General features: G+C 37.3%; 1 protein-coding gene across 2 annotated transcripts in view; it reads left to right on the forward strand.

Annotated features, from left to right (window-relative positions):
* The window catches only part of lrfn5a (leucine rich repeat and fibronectin type III domain containing 5a), a 70,053-nt gene extending 43,101 nt beyond the window's left edge, over positions 1–26,952 (forward strand). For both annotated transcript variants that reach the window (XM_077731656.1, XM_077731657.1), the window contains 8 exons: positions 3,544–3,766; positions 5,066–5,194; positions 5,284–5,464; positions 6,729–6,884; positions 7,059–7,318; positions 8,678–9,145; positions 22,403–22,676; positions 24,131–26,952. In XM_077731656.1, coding sequence (XP_077587782.1) covers positions 3,570–3,766; positions 5,066–5,194; positions 5,284–5,464; positions 6,729–6,884; positions 7,059–7,318; positions 8,678–9,145; positions 22,403–22,676; positions 24,131–25,012 — 2,547 coding nt within the window. In that variant the 5' untranslated portion in view covers positions 3,544–3,569 and the 3' untranslated portion in view covers positions 25,013–26,952. The remainder of the gene's footprint in view (positions 1–3,543; positions 3,767–5,065; positions 5,195–5,283; positions 5,465–6,728; positions 6,885–7,058; positions 7,319–8,677; positions 9,146–22,402; positions 22,677–24,130) is intronic.
* Positions 26,953–27,460: the final 508 nt, after the last annotated feature.

Genomic DNA, 27,460 nt, shown 5'->3' on the forward strand with positions numbered 1-27,460 from the left:
GTTTAGCTGGGTTGTAAAGGAAGATTGGCTATAGGTACCATGACACTTGCCATTTACTGATTAATGACCTAAGTGGGCCTTTTCATATAGTATATAACACACTACACGTTCTTGAGTTGTCCTGTCTAAGCTCACTACTCCAGTTGAGGACTGGAAGCACTGGAAAGGACTGGAATGACTAAATTGGAGGTTGTCAAATGCAGCAAATGAGTTATTTTTATTTTTGTTGTTGTTTGGTAAAGGATTCCAAATGTAATCTATTCCTTATACAAAACTACATAAACATTACGTGGATAAAAGCTGCAGAGGAGCTTGTTAAGTCGCAAGAAATCATCTGTTATGGGGTTAAAAAGAGCTTCAAAAGATCTGTGTTTTCTAGCTGCCAAGTCTCGGTTGGTTAACCCAATAAGATTTTTTTTTTGGTACCCTGTGAGATTTGAATGAAGAGTAAGATCAGTTTCAGTAAATGGAGTGTGTGGAGAATCCATTTGTGCAAGCCAGAAGTAAAACTGACTCGATGGCAGACCCCCAGAGAAGACAACCGTCACAGTGAAAGGAAAGAAGTGGATAAGGCTGTTTGCTCATACATATGTGAAACAGATTTAAATTTTATACATCACTACATTCTTTTTTTTCATATACCTTACATCATCCCTTTGGTTAAGTCACAATTCTGTTTCATCCAAGATTCTCTTCATGTCATCGCTTGGTTTAGTCAATTTTATTTTATTATCTTATTTAGCTGCCACCCAATGGTGCAGTGTTTTATTTACTTATTTATTTATTTCTGGAATCAAGTGTTTCCTGTGTGGAGTTTGCATGTTGTACCTGCCTTGGGTGTACTCTGCCTATAGCCTGTTATCAGATGGGGTAGGCTCCAGCACCCCCTAACACTAGGCTGTAGAGTTTTAATGTGTCACGTGTGAGTTTGTTGTATTCACTTTGTTGTTGTTTGTAGTGTGTTGTTTTCTCACTGAAAGAAGCTGGATAGAAAATGGTTTGAGGGATATGCTACTTAATAAAAAAATAGCATTTTTGTATAGATCACAGTGTGTGAATGGGTGAGTGATCTAACAATATTGTAATGGTTAGTGTTGTAATGTGTATTGAGGAACATTAAGCATATTCACAACTAACGTCAGAAAAGTAAATTTTATGTCACCGATGTGTTTGAATGACATATGGCCTTTGCTACCTTGGTTTAGATGTGGAACCTTGGGTGACTTCCCAATAGACAAGATTAGCAATATAAGTAAGACTCACGATAACTATTATTTCACAGTATACCGATACAACAATTGTTGACACAGCCTTAGTAATCAAGCTACAATATTGTACAATGCAAGTGTTAAATAGAAAAACTAATAAATAATCTAACAGACAATCAGTAAAAAGCTTTTAGCCTTCCTCACAGACTATAAGAATATTTCAGGACAGCATTTCTATAAATACATTTAGCAAAGTATAATTCTGATTATAAAAATGCTTTCTTAACTCATTGCCTGACAATGATAGACATCCAATTCATTTTAACTTGAAGGACTGGGTTTGAATGCTCATTCATGATTGCCATTGACATCTTGTGCTTTAATTAGTAAATGATTGGCTGGCAATCAATACAGGGTGTCCCCTGCAGGGTGTCCCCCGCAACTCTTGTGAGGATAAGCGCTTTGGAAAATGAATGAACGGAGGACAATATTCACGTGGAAAGTTTTGCTCTAATGGAAAAATGTCATAGCAATCAGGCAGTTCCATTATTGAACAGTGATATATTTTTAAAACGATATAAATCGATTCTTGGCACAAACATATCACTAACCAATTGGTATAAAAAAAGAGCAATATAGGCATCTTTTTCCTACCTGGTTCCACCTTTGTGAAATTCTCTTCCCTTCCATCGAATATTCATACATCAGCGCTCATTTAATTAATAAGGGAGTTTTCAGATCTCTCTTTTTCCTCTCGCTGCTAATTCTCACAAGTTTATTTTCCATTTCTAGTTCTCACATGCTCCTCTGCTTTTATTAGAGCCGTTGCTTGATGTAATTAATGAGCTCATATCTGCTTTTGTGTCATAAGGGTCATGAGCTGCTCTCATTTTCATTGTAGTGCAAGACGTTAGAAGACACTCTATTTAAGCCCCTTATTTTTCTCTTTTGAACAGCAAGAGGAATAAGAAACCAAGGTTCATTACTTAACACATTTGAGATTAATTTTTTGCCAATATTCCAGAACTCAGTATTTTTCTTCAATATTTTAATTTAAAAAATCTATAAAAATTAATTTATATACATTATACAACCTTGTGGTAGATGATCTCTGCTTCTCCCATTAAGTGTTAGCTTTATTTGAATTTACATTAAATTATTGATATTAAAAATGAATTCACATTAAAATGATCATCAAATTATGTAATATTTTCAGTTAAGATGTATGACTATACATCTGTGTTTGTGGTGTTCATGTATATTTTGTTCAGAATTCTGTTTATGACAAGCACTACTGCATGACATTTACCAAGTCTATCTTTCTATTGATTTTCTCGAAGTTAACTTTCATGCACACATTTTATTTATTTAATAGTGGAGGGTTTTTTTTCAAAATATTTCCCTTTTTTCATTTTATTTTTCTTTACTAAATTAATAAGAACAGTGGTCTCAAATTTCTGGGCCGAGGGCCAATTTCAGCTTAGATGACAATATTTTTCAGCCCCTGTTGAAGGCTTTTGCAGTTTTTTTTACAGTTTTCTTTGCTGTAGACGTGCCAACAAAACTGAAGCTTGTAACAAAATTCAAGTTCTCTGATTTTCTGGTTTTAATAAGCTCTCAATCAAAAAAGTTACAACATGAATCTTGAGATTTGTCGATTTGCATGTAAGCCAATACAATGTGCTAAATCAAACCTGTACTTGATATTGTAATTTTTCAGGTAGTATTGCATATACTTTTCTTTTTCGTTTTATCATTTCTTGAGTATTGAGGGTATATGATCAGATCAAATGATATTCAAAAGGCTGAATGTTAAGCCTGAGTAAATTAATAACGAAAATTAAAAAAGTGTCTTCTAGTAAGTTCACCTGAGGATCTGATGGCCTTGTACGATTTAGATCAAATTGAATAATTATTTTTACATGTTTTATTCTGATGTGAAAGCATGGATGCATATGCTTTTGGGCATAGATTCTCTAATTCTAGTTCTGCAATGTCCTTCAAATCTTGACTTACAATATGCAAAATACGGTCCTCACCTTAAAAATCCTCTAAAAATCCTACCAGCAGTAAATATGTATATACCCACTCAAAAGAATCAATCAAAACGGAGCATTTATTTTCCTGAAGACATTTTTTATGCATCTCTTGAATTGAATCTCGTTTTAGTTGTGCAAGCAGTCAAGGTGCTCTTAAGTTGTATAGTAAAACTTCCTAAATGGCTTTTTTCAAACATTCTTTTGATAGCCACTGAATATAAAACTTTGTTCCTTACTTGTTTTTTGAATGATTCTCATAATATCTGCTTTCTTGCTCTATTGATTTTATCCTTCAGGTGTCCAGTTCTGACGGGCGGAGACCATGGAGAGGTTGTTCCTGTGTGTGGTGCTGGCAGTTGCCATGGCAGTCCGCGCACAGATGTGCCCAAAGCGTTGCGTATGTCAAATCCTGTCACCCAACCTGGCAACACTGTGTGCAAAGAAAGGTCTGCTATTTGTTCCACCGAACATCGACAGGCATACCGTAGAACTGAGACTGGCTGACAACTTTGTCACAAGGTACATATCACAAAACATGTCATTTCAACCAGCCAATAATACTGTAAATAACTGGCCTTTTCTTTGCATTGCACAAAAATATACTTTGAAATCATTACATTGTTTCTTGATGTCACATTCGTTGCTCAATTGTGAAATCACCAAACAAGTAAAAACATAATTTGGTGCCACGTATATTTCCTGGATATGAAAACCACAACCAGGCTGCATGGTCGTAACAGTGACCGAGACAGGTAGAGCCTCCCAGGGCAGCCATTTCATGAGTCATGCTCTCTAATTTGACAGCAAAAAAAAGTCATGAGACTAATTGTGCTGATCCTGCAGCCTGGGGTACCATGAAGTTCCCTTTTATGCTTTGATAATTTAATTTTTTTTATATTGTAGCTGTGCTAGAGGTGTTGGCACAACAGTGGTGTTGCAATAGAGCAATCCTATTGGTGCGTTCACACAAGCAAAGACCAATGAATGCACTGCTGCACTGCATGAACATAGCAGTGCTGGTGTGTAGCTAATTAAAAGCGTGTTAAAAGTGAACCATAAGTCCTTATTTAAGTAAAGTTAATTTTATCGCAAAATATTCTCTTGTTAATTCGACCGTGAGTTAGGCAGTGTGAATGCACCATCATATTATAACAGCTTGTTTTTGTCAGCAAAACCAATTAGACAACTCATTTTACAAATTGGCGGAGAGACAGATGCACCCAACAAAAGAGCCAAATATGGCTCACGAGCCGTGCACAACCACTGATTTAGAGGGACCATGATCAAAAATGTTGCATTGCATTGTATTTGGTTATATTTTCCTGACAAAATAGAGAAACATAAATAAGCCATTTTATTTGTATGACTTCATGTGGCACACCTGCAGTATTCATCTAAGTATCCAGTATAAAAATGCAATAGAGAGGGCATCATTGTTAAATAAACATTTAATTCTGTCTGCAGAAACAGATTTTCTGGTAAGTAAAGTGCTTGCAGTGCAAAATGCTCACAATGCCCATTTAAATGTATTGATTTTTAGATATTAGAGAAGTTTACTTTTTTTCTCCCTCATGACATAGTTTGATTAAATCTTTTATAGATTGCTGAATGAAAAGTACACTGTAAAAGGAATGCACACGCAGACAAGGTTGTCTACCAAGGACTGCATAGAATATATTTATACAGCGCTCTCTTAAATAGTAATTTATAGATTCACTTCCAAATCCTTGTTCCTTTTCCAATAATACTGTGCTAAAATTCCTGCAAGAAAAATGATAAAGATGTGAAGTCATTCAACACTACATATTTCTGTCTCAGTGTGAAGAGGAAAGACTTTGCAAATATGACACGTCTTGTGGACCTATCGTTATCCAGAAATACCATCTCCTATATTACACCTCATGCTTTTGTTGATCTTGAGAACCTCAGAGCTCTGCATCTCAACAGGTAAAGCAGAATTACACTGATGCTGTTGTTAACTCAAATCTGCAGGATGGGATTTTCATAACGGTTGCCTGCCTTTGAATATATTTCAGTAATCGGCTGACAAGGATAGCCAATGACACATTCAGTGGGATGTCTAAGCTCCACCACCTTATTCTTAACAACAACCAGCTGGTACTGATCCACCAGGAAGCATTCAATGACCTGCTGGCACTAGAAGAATTAGATCTCAGTTATAATAACCTAGACTCCATTCCATGGGACGCTATCCAGGTAAGAGTCTTAACGAAATATCATTTTCTTTCAAATGTTTACATTTTGGTGGAACGTGGGCGAGTGGTAACTACGTCGCCCTCACAGTTCTGAGCTTGAGGATTCAATTCCGACGGATTTCAGCCATCTAGTGGTTGCATGTTCGCTCAATGCCCGTGTGGGGTTTCTCTGGGTACTCTGGTTTCCTCTCACATTCCAAAAACAGGCAATGTAAAATTATTAATCACTGTAAATTCTGCTTAACTATGAGTATGTGCATGAATGGTTGTTTAACTCAATGTGCCCTACAATTGGCAGGTAACAATGGGATGCCCTGTATCCACTGCCCATGGTTGGGTTAGGCTCCAGCACCTTGTGTCCCTTTTGTGGTAATTTATAATCGGAATTCACAAATCTGGTACCCGCTTTCTTGTTTTCAAAGTTTTTAGTAAATGCTTCCCCCTTAACAGACATTAGTTTAAATAATTTTCTGTGATTGACAGTAACAAAAAAGATAAAGCACCTAGCACCATCATTACCCCTGAGCATTCACAGCCTGGACTCCCAGTTTTGAATGATTGATATATCTTTGTCAATGGCAGGCATAGACTACTTTTGGAGTGACTTCCTGCAAATTTTGGGACATTCTAGGCTTACTCAGTGTACATTTTGGATAATTTCCTGTTAATTTTCGGTCATTCCTGGGTCACTGCCTCTTTTTAGGTCAATAGAAACATAGTGATGACTAATCAAAATATATAATAATACTTTTAATTATATTGATTTATTAATTTTTGGAATCATTTATCCTCAAAAGGGTCATTGGGGTGCTAGAGTCTATCCCAGCCAATTATGAGTACCAGGCGTTGGACAACCCAAATTGGTGGCTAGCCAATTGCCGGGGAGACGGACAACCATTCACGCTCAAACATTACCTATGTGCAATTTAATGTGTTTAACAAGCCTATCTTGCAGGTTTTTGGGATAGGGAGTAAACAAAGTACCCAGGGAAAACCCACAAAAGGGGTACACATGTAAACTCGGCAGTGAGGACCAACATGGGATTGAACCCTCCACTCCAGAACTATGAATCTGATGCACGAACCCCTCGATCACTAGGCCGATATAATAATAATAATATTTAGGTTTTTTAAATAACCAAAAGTAGTCACTTGCTTTATCAAGTGTTAAAGAATTTAGAAGTCAAATTTGAAGAGCTGTCCAACCTAGTGGCACTGTCCCTTAAAGGGTTTGAATATATTTTTGTATTTCATGTCCGTAACAGAAAATGATAAGCCTCCATACTTTAAGTTTGGACCACAACATGTTGGACTTCATTCCAGAGGGAACATTTTCATTGCTACAGAAACTCAATCGGCTTGATGTCACATCTAATAAACTCCAAAAGCTCCCACCAGACCCTCTATTTCAGCGAGCACAGGTTGGTTGATAACGTCATAACATTGATTTTTTTTTTAACATGTACACACGTGTAACAAATTTAAAGAAGCAAATAATGAACAAATATATAAAATCTACTCACAAATTTAAGTTTGTGTTTATTGATTTCTTATTGTTATTTGAATTTAAATGGATGTTTTTAAATAAAATTTAGGTTCTGGCTACATCTGGCATCCTGAGCTCCTCAGCCTTTGCCCTGTCATTTGGCGGAAACCCATTGCATTGTAACTGTGAGCTACTTTGGCTGCGAAGACTCAACCGTGAGGATGACTTGGAGACATGTGCCTCACCTCTGCACCTATCTGGACGATACTTTTGGTCCATTCCTGAGGAAGAGTTCCTTTGTGAACCCCCTCTCATTACCAGATATTCTCAAGAAATGAGGGTTCTTGAAGGCCAGAGAGTGTCACTCAGGTATCTATATGTAACACAATTTGCATAAACACACAAGTGTTAATTGTCTTTAGGTCACTTACGACCAGGGCTCTTTTAAATTTCCAAGTCCACATCTACGAAAAATGATATGTTTAATTATTTGGATTGGATTGGATAACTTTATTCATCCCGTATTCGGGAAATTACATTGTGGCAGGTAGCAAGAGGGTGATTAGACAGAATAAACAGCACGTTTCATTATTTTGTTTCAATATACCAAAAGAATACACAACAAACTCTAAAATTTGTAGCACACTTTACCTTCATCCTGAAGTTTCACCCCTAAAGTAAGTGCAGATTCTTACTCCAGATATATGAGAGGTGCTGATCATAGTTTCATATATTGCTTTCTTAATACCGCTAGTTGTCTTACTCAAAGACTTCTTTCACTCGAATCCAAACATAGACATTAACAGGACAAAACATTAATAAACATTGATAAAACAAACACACAGAACAATATTTTATCAACGAAAAAAATGGGTTCAAGTGTATTACCAGAAGCTCTTAAACGTAGGCTTGAAAATTTGGACATTTTGGACAGAATTGTTGACAAAAGTTAGCCTTGGTGGACCCCAGTGCACAATGGAAACAAATAACTCAAAATGAGTATAAAAGTCTGAATCTTTCAGGGAACAAAGAGTGCAGGCTGCATTGCATACATATCTTTAAAAGATCTGACTTTTGGCAACAGGTTTTACAGGAACTGGACATTGCTGTATTCATAAGAGAATTTTGCCTTTCACCATGGAACATTTTGAAAAGCGCCTCAGGTGTAAAATGTTCCAAGTTATGTCTTCAGATGTGATTGTATATACACTTTATATACACACCCTCCTGGGTCCCACACAACTCACACATGTTTGCAAGGAGTAAAACTTACAAAGAGCAAAAAGCTCCAAAGATCATATCTCGTGTGACCATTGTAACCCTCGAAAAAAGCCCTTACAATAGCAAGTAGATAGCAAGCCATGAAGCCACCAGAAGTTCATATTCAAATACTATATTTTCACTAAATCATTGTGTACTACTTGAAAGTGAATCTTAGGAGAATGCCACAAATATATAAACCATAAATTGTCATAGCAACATGTTTGCTATACACCCCATTTCAGTTCACTATTGCAAAAGTTGCAAGTCAACAGCACAGACCTGAAAATAAAATACCCACTATAATTTGATATTTACCCATCTTTTGTGTATAAACATTATTAGAAAAGCACACTGCAAAATTTCATACTGTATAAATGGTTATTTATTTTGTATTTCATCCTAAAATCATCAAGAACCCTGAGCAAGTTGTATGTTATGATTTGTTGGATTTTTCTTGCTTAACAGATGCAAAGCCAGAGGTGACCCAGAGCCAGCAATACACTGGATCTCTCCTGATGGCAAACTAGTTTCAAACACATCAAGAACACTGGTCCATACCAATGGAAGTCTAGACATCCTCATCAGTACTGTCAAAGACACAGGCTCATTCACCTGCATCTCCTCTAACCCTGCTGGTGAAGCCCACCAAACCTTATCTTTAGTTATTATTAAACTTCCACAAATCTCCAACAACACCAACAACATCCAAGAGCCTGATCCAGGATCATCTGACATTTCCACATCCACTCGAAGTGGGAACAATGGAGGCAATGTAACCGGCGATGTGAAGGGTGGAGTGGAAAAAACAGTGGTGACTGCTGAGGCAACATCATCAACCGCCCTGATTAATTTTAACTTTCAGAGGAATATTCCAGGTATTCGGATGTTCCAGATACAATATAATGGGAGCCAAGATGACTCGCTTGTATACCGGTAAGTCTGAGAAAGTCACAACACTCACTCAATAAAACACAATGCAAATGCAATTAGATTATGCAATAATACTTAACTGCTGTATTGGCATTTGATATGAGCCATTGGCTGTTTGAGAACTTCATACATAAATAGATTCCATTCCAAAAAGTGCCACTAGAGAAACAATACATAATGAAGAGGAACATATATATATATATATATATATATATATATATATATATATATATATATATATATATATATATATATATATATATATATATATATATATATATATATATATATATATATATATATATATATATATATATATATATATATATATATATATATATATATATATATATATATATATATATATATATATATATATATATATATATATATATATATATATATATATATATATATATATATATATATATATATATATATATATATATATATATATATATATATATATATATATATATATATATATATATATATATATATATATATCGGAAACCAAGAACCAGCATTCATCAAAGTATTTTAGTAGTAGAGAGCAACAGTCTAAATAGGCTGTTAAAATAACAGTTTTTTTAAGAACGCTTTGACCCCTACATCCCATTTAAAAAAAAACACTGTCTGTCAGTGGACAGAGGGGATAAAAATCAAGTATTAGTCCCAGGCCCAGCCTAACAATGTACCGTATTGTAGATAAATAGATCCACAAACATGTTGAAAAGAACAGGTACACGTGTGCAAAACTAATACTTGCTTTCCTTTTATGAGTCGCTATTAAAATAAATATCACTTTCAGATCCCATTCAGAGGGGGGAGTTTTGACAGATATTGCTAGGTTGAGACCAAAATGTGCTCCTTAAATTTCGCAATATACTTTAGTGTTGCACTAACACTAATTTAGTGTGAAAACTTGGATCATCGAAGCAGTCGCGAATGGTTGATATGTCTATTTCACAACGATCTGAATAGTATGTTTGGCAATAAACCTAGCTGTTGGTCTTTTAAATTTGATTTTCAGCTGCTTCTGACATCATTTATGATTATTCTGCATGTGCATGTTACTTTTTCTTGTGGCAAGGTGGATGGTGAACTTGTCATGTGTGTGACTGTTAGGGCTGCTGGGAAATGAAAACAATGATATGAACGTCCTCACAGGACAGATTTGGCTATGGCAAAATAATCAAATGCAGACCTGCGGTCTCAACGTGCCACTGCTAAAAAAATACACATAACCACCCACTCAATAGCCTTTGACAGGGAAAAGGCGCTCTTGTGGCATGTGTTGTTTTCTCAGGATTACATAAATTAAATCAAACTCTCTGAGCGTGATTGCTATTTGAGCTGACTGTTTGCTTTTGTGAAATGGTTGGATGGAATTATTGGGCACAAAAATGCTTGTGGGTGATCTATCAGAATTATCCGATGTTAATATCCTTGGTAATCCTCATACATACTTAATCTGTGCACAACATCATCCTGAGATAGGAGATCATCGCGATTGGATGCTAAGGGATACGAATATTGGTGACAAAGGCTCTAATCATGTTCAGTATTTTTTATTTGCATGGAAATGATCTGTGCAGGCAAAGTCATTGAATGACTGGTTTTACTGAATGTTCATGTCAAAGTGTTTGACTTTATGTGGTTGCTAGTGTTTATATTATACTCAATACATATACATTTCTGACGCATTGAAAAACTAATGATGAAAAAAAACAGCATTATTTATGATTAGTACTCGAAAATAGACACAGGTCACCATACCAGTGAAATCCACCAATGGTCAGATGTTAGTGGATGTTTGTTATTTTTGAGATATAAAAAAAGACAGGAAAAAAGGAGACCCTGTCAAATAATAAATATGATGCTGGACTAGATGCACCTAATTATTAATTCATTTTCCATACCACGTATCCTCACAAGGGCCATTGGGTGTGCTAGACTTTATCCCAGCTAACCATTGGCAACAGGCGGGGACACCCTTAATTGGATGCTAGAAAATCACTGGGCAGAAGGAGTCAGACAACCATTCAGTCTCACACTCATACCTAGGGGCAATTCAGAGTGTTCAACCAATGTACCATACATGTTTTGGGGATGTCGGAGGAAGCCGGAGTAACTGGGGAAAAGTCACGCAGAAAATGTGAACCCTCGATCTCGGCGCTGTGAGGTGGATACGCTAACCACTCTCTCCCCGGGCTACACATCGAACTGTGGGCATTATTATTTAGCCCAAAAAATAAACTATTCTTTACCAAATGGTCACTCCTAAATGTTAAAAGAGCTGGGTAGAGTTAGAACTAGTGTTAGCAATTGCTCCAATTTATCAGAACTTCCTTAGATCAATAAAATTATCAAAACAATAAATACAAGTGTATAACTTAATCTTAACATACTAAATCAGTATGGTTAACTATATAAAATGTGAAACATAACTTTTCATGTCATGTGACAACAAATATATAGTTTCAATGACCAAGAATAGTAACAACTAACAACAACTAATCCAGTTTTAATTTATTCATACAAGCTCTTAACGAAATGCAGTGTGTATACATTAATATGCAGATGAATACGCTTTACATGTTTTTGTCTGTCTTTCATTTATAACCACTTTCTGGCCAGAACTATTAAGCACTTTGAATTAATTAGTGTTTCTCTGTTATTTTCCCCTCCTTTCACAGAAAAAAATTGAATTCCTTTCAACACCTCGGTTGGCAAAACAAAGAGTCAACAGCATTGATTCTTCCTTTTCATTAACGAAAGAGCAGGCAGGGAAAACAATGGGAAAGAGGCCATAAAGTGTAAAAGGGGTTAAAGATTAGGGGTGTATATGAAGAAATAGGACAGACTATATAGAAAGAAATGAGAGTAACAACAGTAGCACACCCACACACACACAATATTTATGTCCATCACACTAAACAAACCAACTGTAATGTTCTTTCATTTTTAATCCAAGTCTGGCTGTGAATGCTCATCTTTCTGTGCTATTGACTCAATTTATTTTATTTTCATCACATATGAATTCAGTCGCATTTACAATTTGACAGATGAGTAAATAAAGAATTCTTGCAAAGTATGCTTATATTGCCACGCGCCATTCTGCTGACCTTGTATACATGCAATATATCCCATAGCTGTAATGTAATACTTAGAATTTTTGATTCAGTATTGATCGCAACAGGAAAACCTCATTCAACATGCTCCGAATGGAAATGAGATTTAGGGTGCTTACCGACACAGTTTTGCTCCTTGTGTATTGTATTTCTCTTCCGGTGGGAGATCTAATTCCTCGTCCTGACTCCAGCAATACAAAAGAAAATTTATGTATCTACAATAATTCTTTTCTAAAGATTTGTGTGTTTTTTCACAGAATTACTAAAAGTGCAGACTGTAAAATCAGTTGAGACTCAGAGACGGTGTTTAAATGTGAATTTGGAAAGTTGCCAAGTGACTGAGTGGCTACCAGTTCAGTAGTCTGCCTTTTGCTTCAACTTGGTACAGAGACTCTAGCTTCCTGTGATGCTGATCAGAAAGAACAGAAAAGACCTGTGAATGGACAATTTACACTGTTGCCAAGAAATTTGGCAAATTTGAAGATTTATAATTAACCGCATGACTTGGCATGTGAAGAATGGAGTTTTGCTAGAGAAAAGAACAGTAAAAATCTACCCTAACAAAATCCTAATTGATGTTCTACATATCTCATTTTGGAATTGAATGCAGCAGTTTTTTTCACCTGAAAATCTACACAAATGCACTTTGTGCTGTACAGTAGCACTTTTCTCTATATAGTGTCTGTCCTCAGTGCAAAGAGGGTATCATATCTTTTGTATGATTTATTGTTCCATTCAGGACTTGAATCGAATAGCCTGCAAAAAAATATTTTGTTTTTTTAGGCCAATGTCATGTAAACAATGATGGCAAAATATAAATTTGCACCTCACTAGTTTTACCAAACCATTCACTGCTCTATTAATGACAATTGTGAAACTAATTGGAATGATAGTATGTTTTATGATTTCAAAACACATTATGCTGTCATATAAACTTCCTAATGTAGTCATGGATTAAAAACTGATAATTAATAACCCACATATGAAATTGACCATACATCTCTAAAAAAACATGCAGTGGTTTCCTTCTCTGAAAATTGCTAACGACAAAGTACTTTATAATTTTGTACAGTTTTAACACTTTTACGTAAAAGATAAATTAATTCAAATCTTAATTTTCTCCTCAGGCTTTAATGAGGATCAATATATTTTTGGTTCCAGCTGTGAAATCCAAACTTTGATGTATTTCACTTTTAAAATGTATTTTGAAACAGTAACATAACTATTCTCTTTTTTTTAATGCAGTCACTGTTAAGAGCAAATTCACCTTGTCCTTCGATGGTGTTCGTTTCCTGACCCCTGTGTTAGTAATGAGACCCAAACACCATGCAGGGATTAAGCCAATTCCCCTCTGACAACAAGAAGAGTTTAAGAGAGTCAAGAGAGTCCATTAACCACTTAGGGAGATTTCAAGATTACAGGACAACACATGGTTGCACCTATTTCCTTTGACTGTAAAACAGCACATTTTTTAAGCAGTAAAGCAAGTAAATTAATTGCACCAAGGCTCCACAGAAGTGTAGAACCTTGGGAAAGCTCCTGAGGCGGTGTTTGCAAAACTTTGTAATAGCAAGGGCATTCTAAATTTCTCCAAAACCTCATAACTTGGGAAGGTTATCCCACTTTGGTCAGCAACTGCACTACCTTTTTCTTATTGAGCTCACCATGGATGAAAAATGCAAGCTGTCCACAAGCCCAAGATTATGAAATATTCAGAACTAGCAGCTGAATGCTGGAGGGCATCATTTACCCGATGCAGGTAGATGTGTCATCTTACAACACGGCCAACTCAGCAAGTTGATGGAAAATGTGCCTCCTAGTAAGCCAAAACCTCATCATGAGTGAATCCCCCCCCCCCCCCCCCCCTTGCTGCTGGTAATAGCTGCCTCCCTTGTTTTCCTGTCTTAGGTTACAACCTCTTCCAGGTTCATTTTACCAGTAAATTACATCATTTTCTCCAAATTGGTAGAATGTAGAGGTTTATGAGCCGTATCATATTGGCACGGTTTCCAATATCTGAATATTCATTAGCGTGGAAAAAGTTACACAAATATCGTGTATGCAGGGAAGGTTATAGACAGGCACATATTCAGGGGACAGTCATAAATGCCAAGGGAGTCTATTGTGTACAACCAAAGGCCAACCATCGGAGTGGGGAATTAAAGCCCAGAGAGGGTTTATAAAGCCTGTAGTGCAGGAGAATGCCACGGGAAACTCTCTTCCATAATAAGATATTCTAAAATGTCTGATTTCACTATCCAAATAAACCGTGTTACAAAATTTGAACTTCGATATCGTATGAGGGGGATTTCTGTTTGTGCCACAATTGTTAGATTTTAATCCCTAACAATAAATATGTGTAACTTTCTGGCCCACTCACACCCCTCTGTTACCATAGAAATTGAGCTGTTTATGTGTGATTCTTTGCTTTATTAAAAAAAATGAAGATTTTTCCGAGCTATAATTGAATACCAAACAGTTCAGGGGGTATCCCGCCTCTTATTTGTTATTGCTAGCTGGGAGAGGCTCCAGTATTGGCGCAACCCTCCCAAGAATAAGTGGTACAGAATATAAGATCTAAAGCAGCTAACACAATTTACTTTTTTGTTGAACACAGAATAGCTTCGTTAAGAAAAGATGAATGTGATACTACACACACATATTCCTTCATTTTCTGAGCTGCTTTATCCTCACTAGGGTTGCTCACTAGTCAGTCATAGGGCACACACAGAGACACAACCATTTGCACTTACAACTACTGTGCAGAAATAGATGCCCACACTGATGTCAGATGAGAGAATTTGTTCTGTCACAAAAATATCTAGTCAAAATAATTCTTTAATTATTTATGTGCTGATTTCATTTACCATTTCATATATTTTACTAATGATGGAAATCTGCAGTTTACAATGGGTAACTTGAGTTGTGCAGACATATATTGCTAGTTTTTAAACTGGTAAAATACTGTACCATCATGCTGCAGACTAAAAGAAAGACTTAAAACACACTTTTAGAATGATATTCTGGGTCGGATACATCAAACATGCAGGAGTCGATTTACAAAGGAATCTTGGTAATTGCAATAGCATCAACACTTGCAAGTGCTGGTAAGATTGACATACCTACATAATCGTAGCACTGACATGTCAAGCTGGATTTCTCCCTCTTTAAGGCCTAATTAGACGTAATCATTTTTTATGCATTCCAATTTGTCAGGATTGTTAAGAACGGTTTTTACCTTTGCCCAAGCCAACAATTTATTCATGTTTTCTGTGAGTTTACAACACCTTTAATTAAATGTTTGTATGTAGTTTGATAAAGTTGCATGCTTAAGTCAGTCTGGGTGATTTGAAGATGGGGTTACTGGTAAAATACCCTTGTAAAGATAAGAATCAATTATACTACATCGAACATGTTTTGTTGTGTTTGTTAAATTGTGAATGCACCCCCAAGTGACTCAGGAACACACCGACACATCACTAAGCGATGGGTTGACGTATTCCTAGCTCATTAGCAAAAAGGCCAATATGGAAGGCTTTATAAAGTGCTATCATATCATTTAGATCAAGTACTACAGAAGTGCTCCTAATTTTCCATTTTGATTAAATATGATCTCTCCTTACTAAAATCTGTAACCTTTCAAATTTATCGGAAGACTGCTTGCTACTTGCAACAAGAATAGCAGATCAGGATTTAGAATGCGACCCTAAAGACTTATGTTCAGAAACAGAACAGTGTAATCATTCTAAAGTGTATTTAAAGCCAGTAGCTATCGGGAGCTTTTGAGTATGAATATAAAAACATCTTGAAAATATTTTTTCTTTTAGCAATATGACCCTTTCAGTATGTTTTTTTGTTGGCACTGTAGCATTTTCAGTTGGCAAAACATCTTATTCGGCTACTCGAATGCAACATAATGTTTAGCCTATTTGTGAAGCACAGAAAAGAAAAAGAACTTAAGGCTATGCGGACATCCCAAGTGTCCAGCAAGTTCTGTGAGTCTTTATAATATTAATAGTGGCTCCCTAATGTCCGCGGGTTGGATAAAATATCCCGTTCTTTTTTTGTGTCCATGCGTGGGAGTGTTTTTTTATTTGTTTGTTTTGACAATGCGAGTGTGAGTGTTCAAGTGAAATACTAACTTCTGCATGTTTTTAATAGCCTTTCTTCAGTCAGATTAGGAAGAGCAGATAGAGTGCATGATGCGTGTGTGTCAAAGCGAGTGCTTGATAGAGAGTGTGCTGATTGTTTCAGTCAGCAAACTACCCAAAAAGCTTTCAGTGTGGGCGTGCTTTGATTTAGTGCCTCCAACCGTCACGGAAGTTATCGCTACTCTCAGAAACGTAGGGGCAACTTGCATGATGGCAGAGGAGGAATCCACTAGTAATAAATGAAAATTATAAACTCACTTTATAACAGAATTGACTAAAGTATATAGAGGATTGTATGCTTGAAAAACGTCTCCCTGACTTTGAGTTTTTAGAACTTGGGATGTCTCGTCTGTGGCACAATTAGTAAAACATGTAAATGGCGAGAAATAATACAAATGGGGGTCTGAAATGATGTGGTGAATAAGACCCTGACATTGACTTTACATCACCCAAGACTTATACTTTAAATTGAATGCTGGGGCCATGTCGGATGCGATTCTCAAGCCTGTTTCACCTTCTATTGTCAGTGTTCATCTATTCCACAAAAGGCCGCAGTCGGTGCAGGCTTTCATTCCAACCCATAAAGAGGGCACCTTTTGACCAATCTGGTGTTCTACAAGTGCAATCAGGGGATTGCAGTATGTCACTTCTTGTTTTCTGTAGAAATCTCATTGTGCTGGATCGGTTGGAACAAAAGCCTCCACCCAAAGCGGCCCTCTAGGACCGGTTTGCCCACCCCTGATCTAGTCACTCTGATTCCTCCCAAAGTCTTTGTAACAAAATCGGGGTCCGTCAGAGGTCTTCCAATTGCATTCAGACATATTCTATATTTTTCTTGGTCGGGTTAACTTTGAAGCAGCATTGGGACTGCACAAGATACACAATGTTGGTGTAAGCATTAAAAAATGGATAAAGCATTTATTCTTTCACATGCTGTAACGAGTCTGGGTGAATGTGGTCTGCGGGTCACTGTACTGAATGTAATAATCACTGTATTTTTCAAGTTATACTTAAGCACACAGCTGTTAGGATGAAAATAAACATTCTCTTCAATTGGATTTCTATTGCTCACCTACAAATGTCCCTTCTCCCTTCCTAAAAAGTGAATGCTATTTTTTCGTTTTGTTTAAAGCAAATATGTTGATTCGAGCACGGCCGACCACTGTCACTATTCTGACACAAACTGTCTTCATCGCTATTACTGATTGACAGCAGCTTGCCCCGCCTCCCGACGACGTCAGCTGTCAGGCCCTGCTCTTCGTGACAGTAAGCGATGATCAGGCAGCCTCTGGTCTTGTAGCATGACAACCTGTCCGTTCAAAGACACACTGCGACATTGTGATACAATGTCATGTAATCTGGCACTTCCGCCGTCAAGAATGACTAAAAACATCGTGCACTCTGGATCAGGCATAATAAAACCTAAAAAAAATAATAATACTGAAGTTTGGTGCTATTGTACTAATTGTGGCATATTTCTCTTGATTTATTGTTATTTATTGTGACTTTTGGGCCTGACTCAGTCAGGAGAGATTCTTGTAGTGTGTGGCACCCTAGATTTTCAAACTTCTGTGGACCAACCATGTTTAGATATCTGTCATAAGAATCTGGGACATTTCTTATGTATTCTTTCAAGCAATCAGATATTAATACCTAGAAAATCCTGTAGTGTAAGAGAACAATGCCGAGAGTCCTTCAGTAAGACAGTGAAGCACATGCTATGCCTTCCTGATGATGATATCCTTATCTAAAGTATGTGAACTTATTCACTTCAATATGTTTAACCTAAAATTATAGTCATTTTATGTTTCAGAGATATGCCATTGAAGGTGAAAAGCTAAACTATAAAATATTACATAGGAACACCATTTTTAGCTTCTTTTCCAAATCAAATGGATGTACTGTAAGAATAGTTTACCTTTGCTTCACTCAGAAAACTGGGTTCTATTTCTTAGTGCTAGCCAAGAAATCAATCAATTTGCAGCTACATAAAACCACTAATGATCCAGTCCAGTGCATTTTACATACTTTAGCATTGCTCAGTAATATCAGCCACACGTGATCTTCTGAGAAAAGCGCCGCAGACGTGTGTAAATTACAACTTCAGCCCCCTATTCCTTCATGAAAGCCAAGATCCCCTTGTCTGTTGAATCATTATCATTGCCATGAATGCTTGAAGGATCATGTATGGCTCTGGCCTGAAGACGGTGTCAAATCATTCATCATATTAAATGGTCTGAAACAAAGCAATCTGGTGTAAGAGTTTACCAATCTGTGCATGGATGAACGCATTCATCCTGAAAGGAAAAGATGAAAGTGACTAATGAAGATTGCACTGCCCTCCTGGCTCTGTCCGGGCCTGTAAAGAAAGAAGGGAGGCATGAGTGATAAATGCACACACAAGCATCAATCCGTACAGAAAAGGATTTCGGTCTGTATCTGTGACAAATGTCCATCCAGTGGATATTTTTGAAATGAATATCTCCTTAGCTCTTGAGCTTCTCATTACATTTCTGCTGTAATTTGAGTCCTAGCATTATAGACAAATGTCATTTTTATCTATCAGCATGAGCTCTTGCTGCTACGCTGCATGTAATGAAAGTGTATTGGAAGAACAACGTGGAAAAACATGTTTCACACCCAGGCACTCATTGCTGAGGGCTTGGCATAGCAGAGTGGATAGATTAGGGTAATAGCCTCAGCCAGGGCATTTGTCTGTCCATAGCAGATCGTCAAATGTTGGCAGTAGCATTCAAATCAAGCACAAAAAAATATTTTCAATGATTGCATCCATATGAATTAAGTAAGCATGATAGAACTCCAATGGCTGTACAGTCTTATCATGCTTGAAGTGTTAACAAGAAATGTGTATTTCTAATTAGATGATACTAAGATGTTTTGAATATAAATGATGAAAATGTGCAAAGACTCAACACTCTGGTCATGTGGCTATAGTGTTAAGCTCTATTCTCCATTTCATTTTTCTTTGGTTTTTGGGAGGGACATGGTAAGAACTGGGCTAATGGCATGAGTTGTTCCTCTCTACTGGACTGTGAATAGGAACTAGATTTTCTTTGTTTCAATCAGTAGTGTGTGTATTCGATTCTACAATCACAACAATATTACACCTTTGGTGTTTATGGCGCCACAGTAAATGAGCTAAAAGAGTGGGATACAAAAATTATATGTATTTGTATTTATTATGAGAAAAAGGTAAGGAGCATACTTATTGATATATTTTACAAAGGTTTGTAAACGGGGCACAGTTTGTCTTTCTCAAGTCACAATAAGTGAAATCTTACAATTTTTTAAACCTCAATCTCCAAATAAACTTACTTCACTCCTCTCTCACACCAAAACATACAATATTGGGTTCCCATGACATGTACTGTATTTAGTGCTGGTGTGGATTTTCTTAAATAAACGTGATCTGCACTCCGTGCCTCTAAGCCAAGATCCATCCACCATGTCATCCTTATTAATAAATCTTGTTCCCCTTGTTTTTTTTTTTACTTTTGTTGCTTTAAAGCCCTGAAAAATGACACGAACAAGCCCAATTGGCCATCACCTAATTGGATCGGGGACATTCTTGGTTTTGGACCTCAAAAATATGCATACTGTCTATTAACGTATTGACTATCATTGACGGCAATTGGTGTCCAATTCATTTGAAGTGGGAGGGCTACGTGCAAATGAACATTGCCACCCTCTCCCTCCAAATGAATTGAATGTCAACCGGTGATAACATTTAAATTTCACAGCAAAAGGAGAAAAAGAGTCACATGATTTGACTTTTGAAAGTGTTGTGTTTTGGCACCTAATGGTTTACAAATTGAGCACTGGTTTTCCCCAAAAAATATTCTCAGTTATGAATCTTCACCCCCATATGTATGTATGCAGGAAATCATTTTGGCAATAAGCAAATACTATTATTTACTGAAAGGCTTTCAGCACTGAGTACTTTGTGATGACTTAAGTCGAGTCATAGGCCATGAACTGTTAATTAAGTTAGTAAATTTAGTTCTTCACTTGTTTGTATTTAAATCAGCGTGAGGCAGACACAAAAACACATTTTCAAAGAAATGTCATTTCCACAGCCGTATACGAAATATATGCCTATCTGTGTGCAAGCTGTGTTGACATCTACTACAAATGTAGGACTTTCACTGCTGCCATTAACCTGCAGAGAGAGAGTGGGGGGAGATGTAAGCAGCCATGGTCAGCTCAGTGTTCAAATCCTTTTAGTATTCATGGGCTCACAAAGATGGCCACAAGGAGCCCCACATACTCTCCTACAGCCATGTGGTGTTATTTCACAGTGGGCACTTTAACGACCTTTGGGTAGATTTCCCTCAACGCAATACTATCCACTAAACCATCACATGCTGTCTAACCTTTGTCTACCTTTAAACCAGATACTCAACTACGCAGTACAGCCTTTCGCTCTGCTCAATGCAGCTAGGCTAAGAACTGTGAACTGCTTCTCACTGGTTATAATGAGAAATTTCATTAGCATTTTAATGAGGAAATCCAGTAAAGCTGACAAGCCATTTTCAAAAAGCTGAAGGACGAATGAGCACATTCCCACATTACCAAGTGTCCAGTAATTAAGTTAAATTGATGGCAAAGTACCCACTACAGTATGTGAAATGATGTCAGAAGTCCAGATTTTATCATCTTTTCATCAAAAACATACTAATTAAAGATAGGACTTTGTCATCCTTGAAACTAGTGCTTTTCAATTACCTATGGTTAACACCACACAGGAAGAGGAAAACATTTCATGACACCCTCTTGTGACTATGAATAGTATCATTTGTCTATTAAATTGCCATTACGCCTCTACACAAGTGTATCCTCATTACCCTAATTAAAAAAAAACTAAAAAATGAATGACTTTATTAACTGAATTTAAAACATTCATCAGATTTTAATTGTATTTATAAATTTATGTACAAATTTGCCTGAAAAAAATCATTTAAACTGTAAACTGAGCATGCCTTGTGCATTGTCATTTTTACTATTTTTAGCATTTGGGTAACTTTCTTTTCTCTCTTCATGTCATCTTCCAAAAAGTAAATATTCAGGGATTTTTTACTGTCTTCATATCGTTTGCTTGGTGTAAAAAAGTCCCCACAAGACACCACCATATTCTGCACTGGATGTGCATTCATTCATTCCTTTTCTGAACCACTTTAACCTCTCAGGGGGTGCTGGAGCCTATCTCAGCTGTCTTCAGGCCAGAGCCGGGGTACACTGAATCGGTGGCCAGACGATCGCAGGCCACAAAGGGACGGACAACCATTCACACTCACACTCATATCTATCGGCAATTTAGAGTGTCCAATTAGCCTACAATGGATGTTTTTGAAATGTGGGAGGAAACCGGAGTTACCGGAGAAAACCCACGCGGGATCGGCAGACCATGCAAATGCGTGACCGAACGTTTCATCGACGGACGTTTGGTTGACGGACGTTTGATCGACGGACGTTTGGTTGCCGGATTCGCTCGCTCTCAAAATTATAATCATGAGAGAGAGAGAGTATACTGTTGAAAGCGATCAACCAGGTAATCTCTCGCTCTTAAAAATTATATTTAAGAGAGAGAGAGAACTGTCCGTCGACCAAACGTCCGTTCGACGAAATGTCCAGGGACCAAATGTCTGTCGACCGGGTACCATACAAATGCGGATTCAAACCCAGGACCCCAGAGCTTTGAGGCCGACACGCTAACCCCTAGCTTCACCGGGCCGCCCTTTTGTATATATTAATTGTGATAAATGCTGAATGAGATGCCCCATGTTTAAATTACTGGGCAACGGATGTTAATAGGAAACGAAGCAAAGTAATTTAGAACTTGAGTTGAGCTCCTGTGCCCTTTATAAGCCCTTATGGATCACAGATAATGTTTTTGATGATGCCTGTAACACTGAATGTTAATTCATTGCCTTTGTCTCCTTTCTCCTGTAAAACAGAATGATTCCGCCATCAAGCAAGACCTTCCTAGTCAACAATCTAGCAGCAGGAAGCTTGTACGATCTGTGTGTGCTTGCCATTTATGATGACGTAATCACCTCCTTGACGGCAACCCGTGTGGTAGGATGTGTGCAGTTCACTACAGAATCAGAGTATATGAGGTGCCATTTTATGCAGTCCCAATTCCTCGGTGGAACTATGATCATCATCATCGGAGGGATCATAGTTGCTTCTGTGCTCGTTTTCATCATTATCTTGATGATACGGTATAAGGTGGGTCTGTTTGTCACTCACCATGTTTTTTCTCTAGAGTTGGAAAATGTTCTGAAAAATTATAGGTGTCTGGATAACCTCATTTGGACGTGCCTTGCAATGTTGATTTTCAGATGATTATCATTTTTTTAAATCTTTTAGATTTTTAAAATTAACAAAGCAACAAAATCAAAAAAATAATTGTACAGTATGAATAAATAATTCTCAAATATTAAATAAAAATCAATGTAATTCCTGGTAGGTTTAGATCATGTAGCCATGGAAAATGTTAGTTATGAACAATGAACTAAATTTACCAATGGTAAACATGTAAGACAAATCTGAGATACTCAAATATTTCCACTAATTGTGTTAACTACTGTGAATTGTTTCTAAATTACATTTCCTAAGGGTAACTTAGGAGCAAGTGATGACCTGAAATTGATTCAATTCATCACTGGGACCAATGAGACGGATTTGAGATGCTAAACACATTTGACTAGTAGGAGAATGAGATAATACCTCATAGCTCATTTGTTTCTCCCACATCTCGTGTTGCTCAAATCGGATTTTCTCCAATTAGCTCATACCTTGTGTCCAAGGGACCCTAAGGACTGTTGAAGTTGGCAAATGAGAGAAGGTCATGTTGGTTTCATTTTTTCTATGAAACAATTTTGCAATGTTTCACAACAATATTTAACCCAAATAAAAAAAAATCCCTAAATTGACTACAAGTTTGTAAGTAAGTTGAACTGTTTTGTCGTATCCTTAAACAGGATGTCAGGTATAAATATGATACACGTTATTTTTGCAATTGAGTCCATGTCCAAGTCAACTTATTTTGACGATCTGGTGATATTAACTCCCAATCAGTTACTATAGAAATGTATTGATTTTTTTTTCAATTTGAACCGATCCCAACATCATAGCCATATAAGAATCTAATTGGGAGACAAATCCCTTCAAGTTGTTGTAATATTCTTGCTTTTTTTTTATGTTGCTGAACATTTTGTCTTTTTGCTGCTGTGTGAATATCCGTAAATGTAATTATGTATAGTTTAAAATATACTGAATAGTATATTGTTATTATTATTTTACAATATCCGTATCCCAATGGCTTATTTTGATGTTTGTAACTCTTTCACACCCTTTCATTGCCATTGACATCAAATCCATTTCAACTGCTGGCTGGCATTGAGGGAGCATGTCTTACTGCTATGGACGGCAATAAACATCCAATCCAATTTGACTGCCAGTCCAAATATAGATTGGATGTAAATCTCTGTGAATGGCAGCCAATGTGTTAAACTTGTAAAGATAAATATGTACATTTTAAAAACCCAATCTTTTACTCCACATTAGGATCATCGGAAAATTATGTGATTAAGCCTGATTTCTTATAAGGCGATCGGATCGGTGACATCTAGTCCAATGAGTGATGGGAGGAAAAACATATTTTTCTGTATGACCCACAGGTGTGTAATCCAGGAGACGGCGCTAAAGGCATATCAATGTCGATGACAAATGTTCACTCTCAGACAAACGGACAGCAGTCGCAAAGATGCAGTGTGACCCCCAGCACCTCCAAGCATGGCTCATTTGGATTAGAGGACCTATCAGGAAGCTCAAAGAAGAAGAGCGAACCAGGAGGAGGAAAGGACGGGGTAACTCTTTCATCAAACTCTTCCCTGCCAGACTGCTCTACAACGACATCTGTTCTTAGCCAGCAATGGACAGTACCTGGAGGTGAAGAACAGGAAAAAGTGTGTGAGGAGAGAGCACGAGCCTGTGTCTCCTCACCTGCAACAACTAGCTCACTAACTCGGCCAAAGCGTAAACCCGCTCTCAATAAGCCGGGTTCGGTTTGTTCAAACACCTCAGCTGCCCTGGAGATTCTTCCTAGTCAATCACCTCACCCTACTTCCTCTCCAATCTCCATGACTTCTTCCATTCTCCATCCTATAGATACCCTAAACACCAACCGCAACAATTCCACTTCACTTGACCAAGCACAGCCTCCTCCCATTGCCACTTCAAATGCACTTTCCTCCATCCGCTATCGAGAAACGCCCATTCTGCGGCGTGCTCCTCGCACCCACGCCTCCTCCGCCAAGTACCAGACTCTCCCTGTCGAGGAGGCAGGAGGAAGCCGGCCAAGGAGGAGGTATTCTCTCAGTGAAGGAGGCTCAAAGAATCTCTCGTCCCACCGAGGGAGTACGGGAGCACCGAAATTGGGACGTATTATGCGGGACAAAAGGAGTCAATCAATGAGTGGAATGCTCTGCTCCAAAGAAGGGGAGGGAGACGCCAATAAAGGGCGCTGTGATTCTGACTGGATCTTGGAGAGCACGGTTTAAATTTTCAACCAGAAAACAAAATACACATTATATATTGTTGTTCATTTTGGGTGTGACAATTTCTGGGTTTTGTGTGTCTGTGTGAGTGCAAGGTAAATTGATTCTGCGACCTGATGCAGTAACATTGTTTCACCTGATGATGGGAATGTTAGTGTTGAAATTTTTGAGTGAGCAAAGACAAGTTTATTTCTGGGTGACAAATGGACAAGTCTTATTTTTCAAGCATTTTTTTGTTGTCTTTTCACATCTATTTGTTATCTGTTTTTGCTCCTATTTTGACAGTTTTGTAGGTGTTTCAAATCTACCATTAAGCAAGCTGATATTAGTGTTGCACTGATGCTATTTTTTGGCTTCTGATACCAATAGCTTTATCATCCGATGTCGACACTGTATCAATACAGTGTTCCCCCGCTACTTCGCGGTTCAGCTATCACGGACTCAGAGCTTCGCAGATTTTTTTGTGAAAAAAAAAATACAAATATTATATTGAAACAACATATTTTACAGTTTTTTTTTTATAACATGAATTTCACTCTCTCTCTACCCGTATTCTATATGGTGTTTTGTATACAGGGGGGTAAAAAAAATAAATAAATTGGAGTTAAATTCAAATTAAGCATTTTTGAAGGGTAATCCCTACTTCGCGGAAATGCACTTATGGTGGTCCCGGTCCCCATTAACCGCGATAAGCGAGGGAACACTGTATCCCTAAAATACATTTCTAAAAATTATTTTAATGCCAAATGACTCTATACTCACTTGAACATGAAGTAATTGCTAACATGGTTTGGGTCTGAGAGTGTTTAAGTCAACTGTGCACACTCTGGATTGTTCAGGTCCCACCTTTTAGACAGAACTATATATTTGAGGCTTGCTGTCTTAAGGAAATCCACAGAGTTCAATTTGAGGGCCTCCTCCCCGTTTCTCATTATATTTGCTTCGAGTAGACTCCTAAGTGGAACAAGTAAGGGGGAGAATACAGCTCCTATGATGCTCTCATCCAATCGCTGCCTACATATTTAAGAATAAATTCTTTTTTTTTTCAGTGTATAGGAAGGCATTGACAGTACTAGACGCCTAATCCAGTTGAAGAAGGACTTCCCGCTTAAAAATGAACAGGATGTCTACCAGTTAACTATTAACATTAACTAAAAATAATTAAAAATTAGTTCCTTTTTTATGGCAATGTGCATTGCTGTTGTCCGTTTCAGGTTGTAAAACCGGTGGTTGGAAACAAGATCCCAAAGACTACATATTGCGCAGCACCGTCATGTTATTTCTTAGTACTCACCGATATAGATGACATCGTTTTAGTGTCGAATCGGTGCTGATTCTATTGGTATCAGTGCAACACTAGCCAATACCTTGCCTTGTCTTGTTGAGTCTTTGACTTTTCATGTTGGTTTCACTTTAGAGCACAAAAAAATGCAAGACAATGGGCTCGCCACCTGATTTCACTTTACCTGCAAATAACACAAAAAGGGAAATTTCACAGGTTTTCTGGTCCATAGTTCTAGAGTCATGCCGTACAGCACATGTGTGACTACGACCGGACAAGAGATAGCAGTCGGTGCCTTCTTTTGCACAAATACTCTCTACCTGGAAGTAGCGCTACATCACACTCCACAGAGTAGGCCAGGCTGAGCAAAGAGTGGACAGAGGAAGGCGGGAGTTTTAAGCCTTTCTGACCTACCGAAGAATAGGTGGTGTTTCTTGACAAAGTAAGTGGGTAAAAATATTAAATGGAGATTTTATGGACCTGGATGAAATTGATATTTTCTAAATGGAATAATATAAATAAAACAACGATAAATAAATAAAAGATTTTCGCTGACATTGGAATACTTTGGTCACGCACTCCTCGAAAGCTCATGTACAGAAAAAGACAACATGTACTGTGTTGTTATGTTGTGTAAAATAAAAAAAGAAAATGTCTGGTTTCTTGGTTGAATTAATGTAGTTATTACAATAGGCACTTTTGTTTGTGCTCCTAGCATCTTTTTAACTGGCCCCAAAAACCATATCGGCCTGAAAATGGCTAAGACAAATATAGTTGGGGCTAGGAAACAAACATCGCCTACACAAGCAATCCTATTTACTGTCTCAAGTACAAATGAATTTCTTTTTTTATTGTTTCACAAAAATAGTCACAACTTTTATTATTTCAATAAGAAGGCAAGATTATAGCAGCTGTGGAAACGGCTTTACTAGCATTTATGAAATGGCCCCTCCCACATACACAATGGAAGGGCTTTTGTGTAGAAATCTGCGTATTGCTACAAGACCAGTTATATTTATAGTATAATTGGGTTTCATATTGTTTTTCTGATCTGGCAAACGTGAGGTTCCGATCTCCATATTTGACAGGTTTAAAACGGAATTTATGTACTAATATTCTTTCTTACATCCCTGTGCCAAGTAGCCAGGTGGATGGGGAGACTTGGTCTA

This window comes from Stigmatopora nigra, chromosome 13, assembly GCF_051989575.1.
Source record: "Stigmatopora nigra isolate UIUO_SnigA chromosome 13, RoL_Snig_1.1, whole genome shotgun sequence".
Classification (NCBI taxonomy): domain Eukaryota; kingdom Metazoa; phylum Chordata; class Actinopteri; order Syngnathiformes; family Syngnathidae; genus Stigmatopora; species Stigmatopora nigra.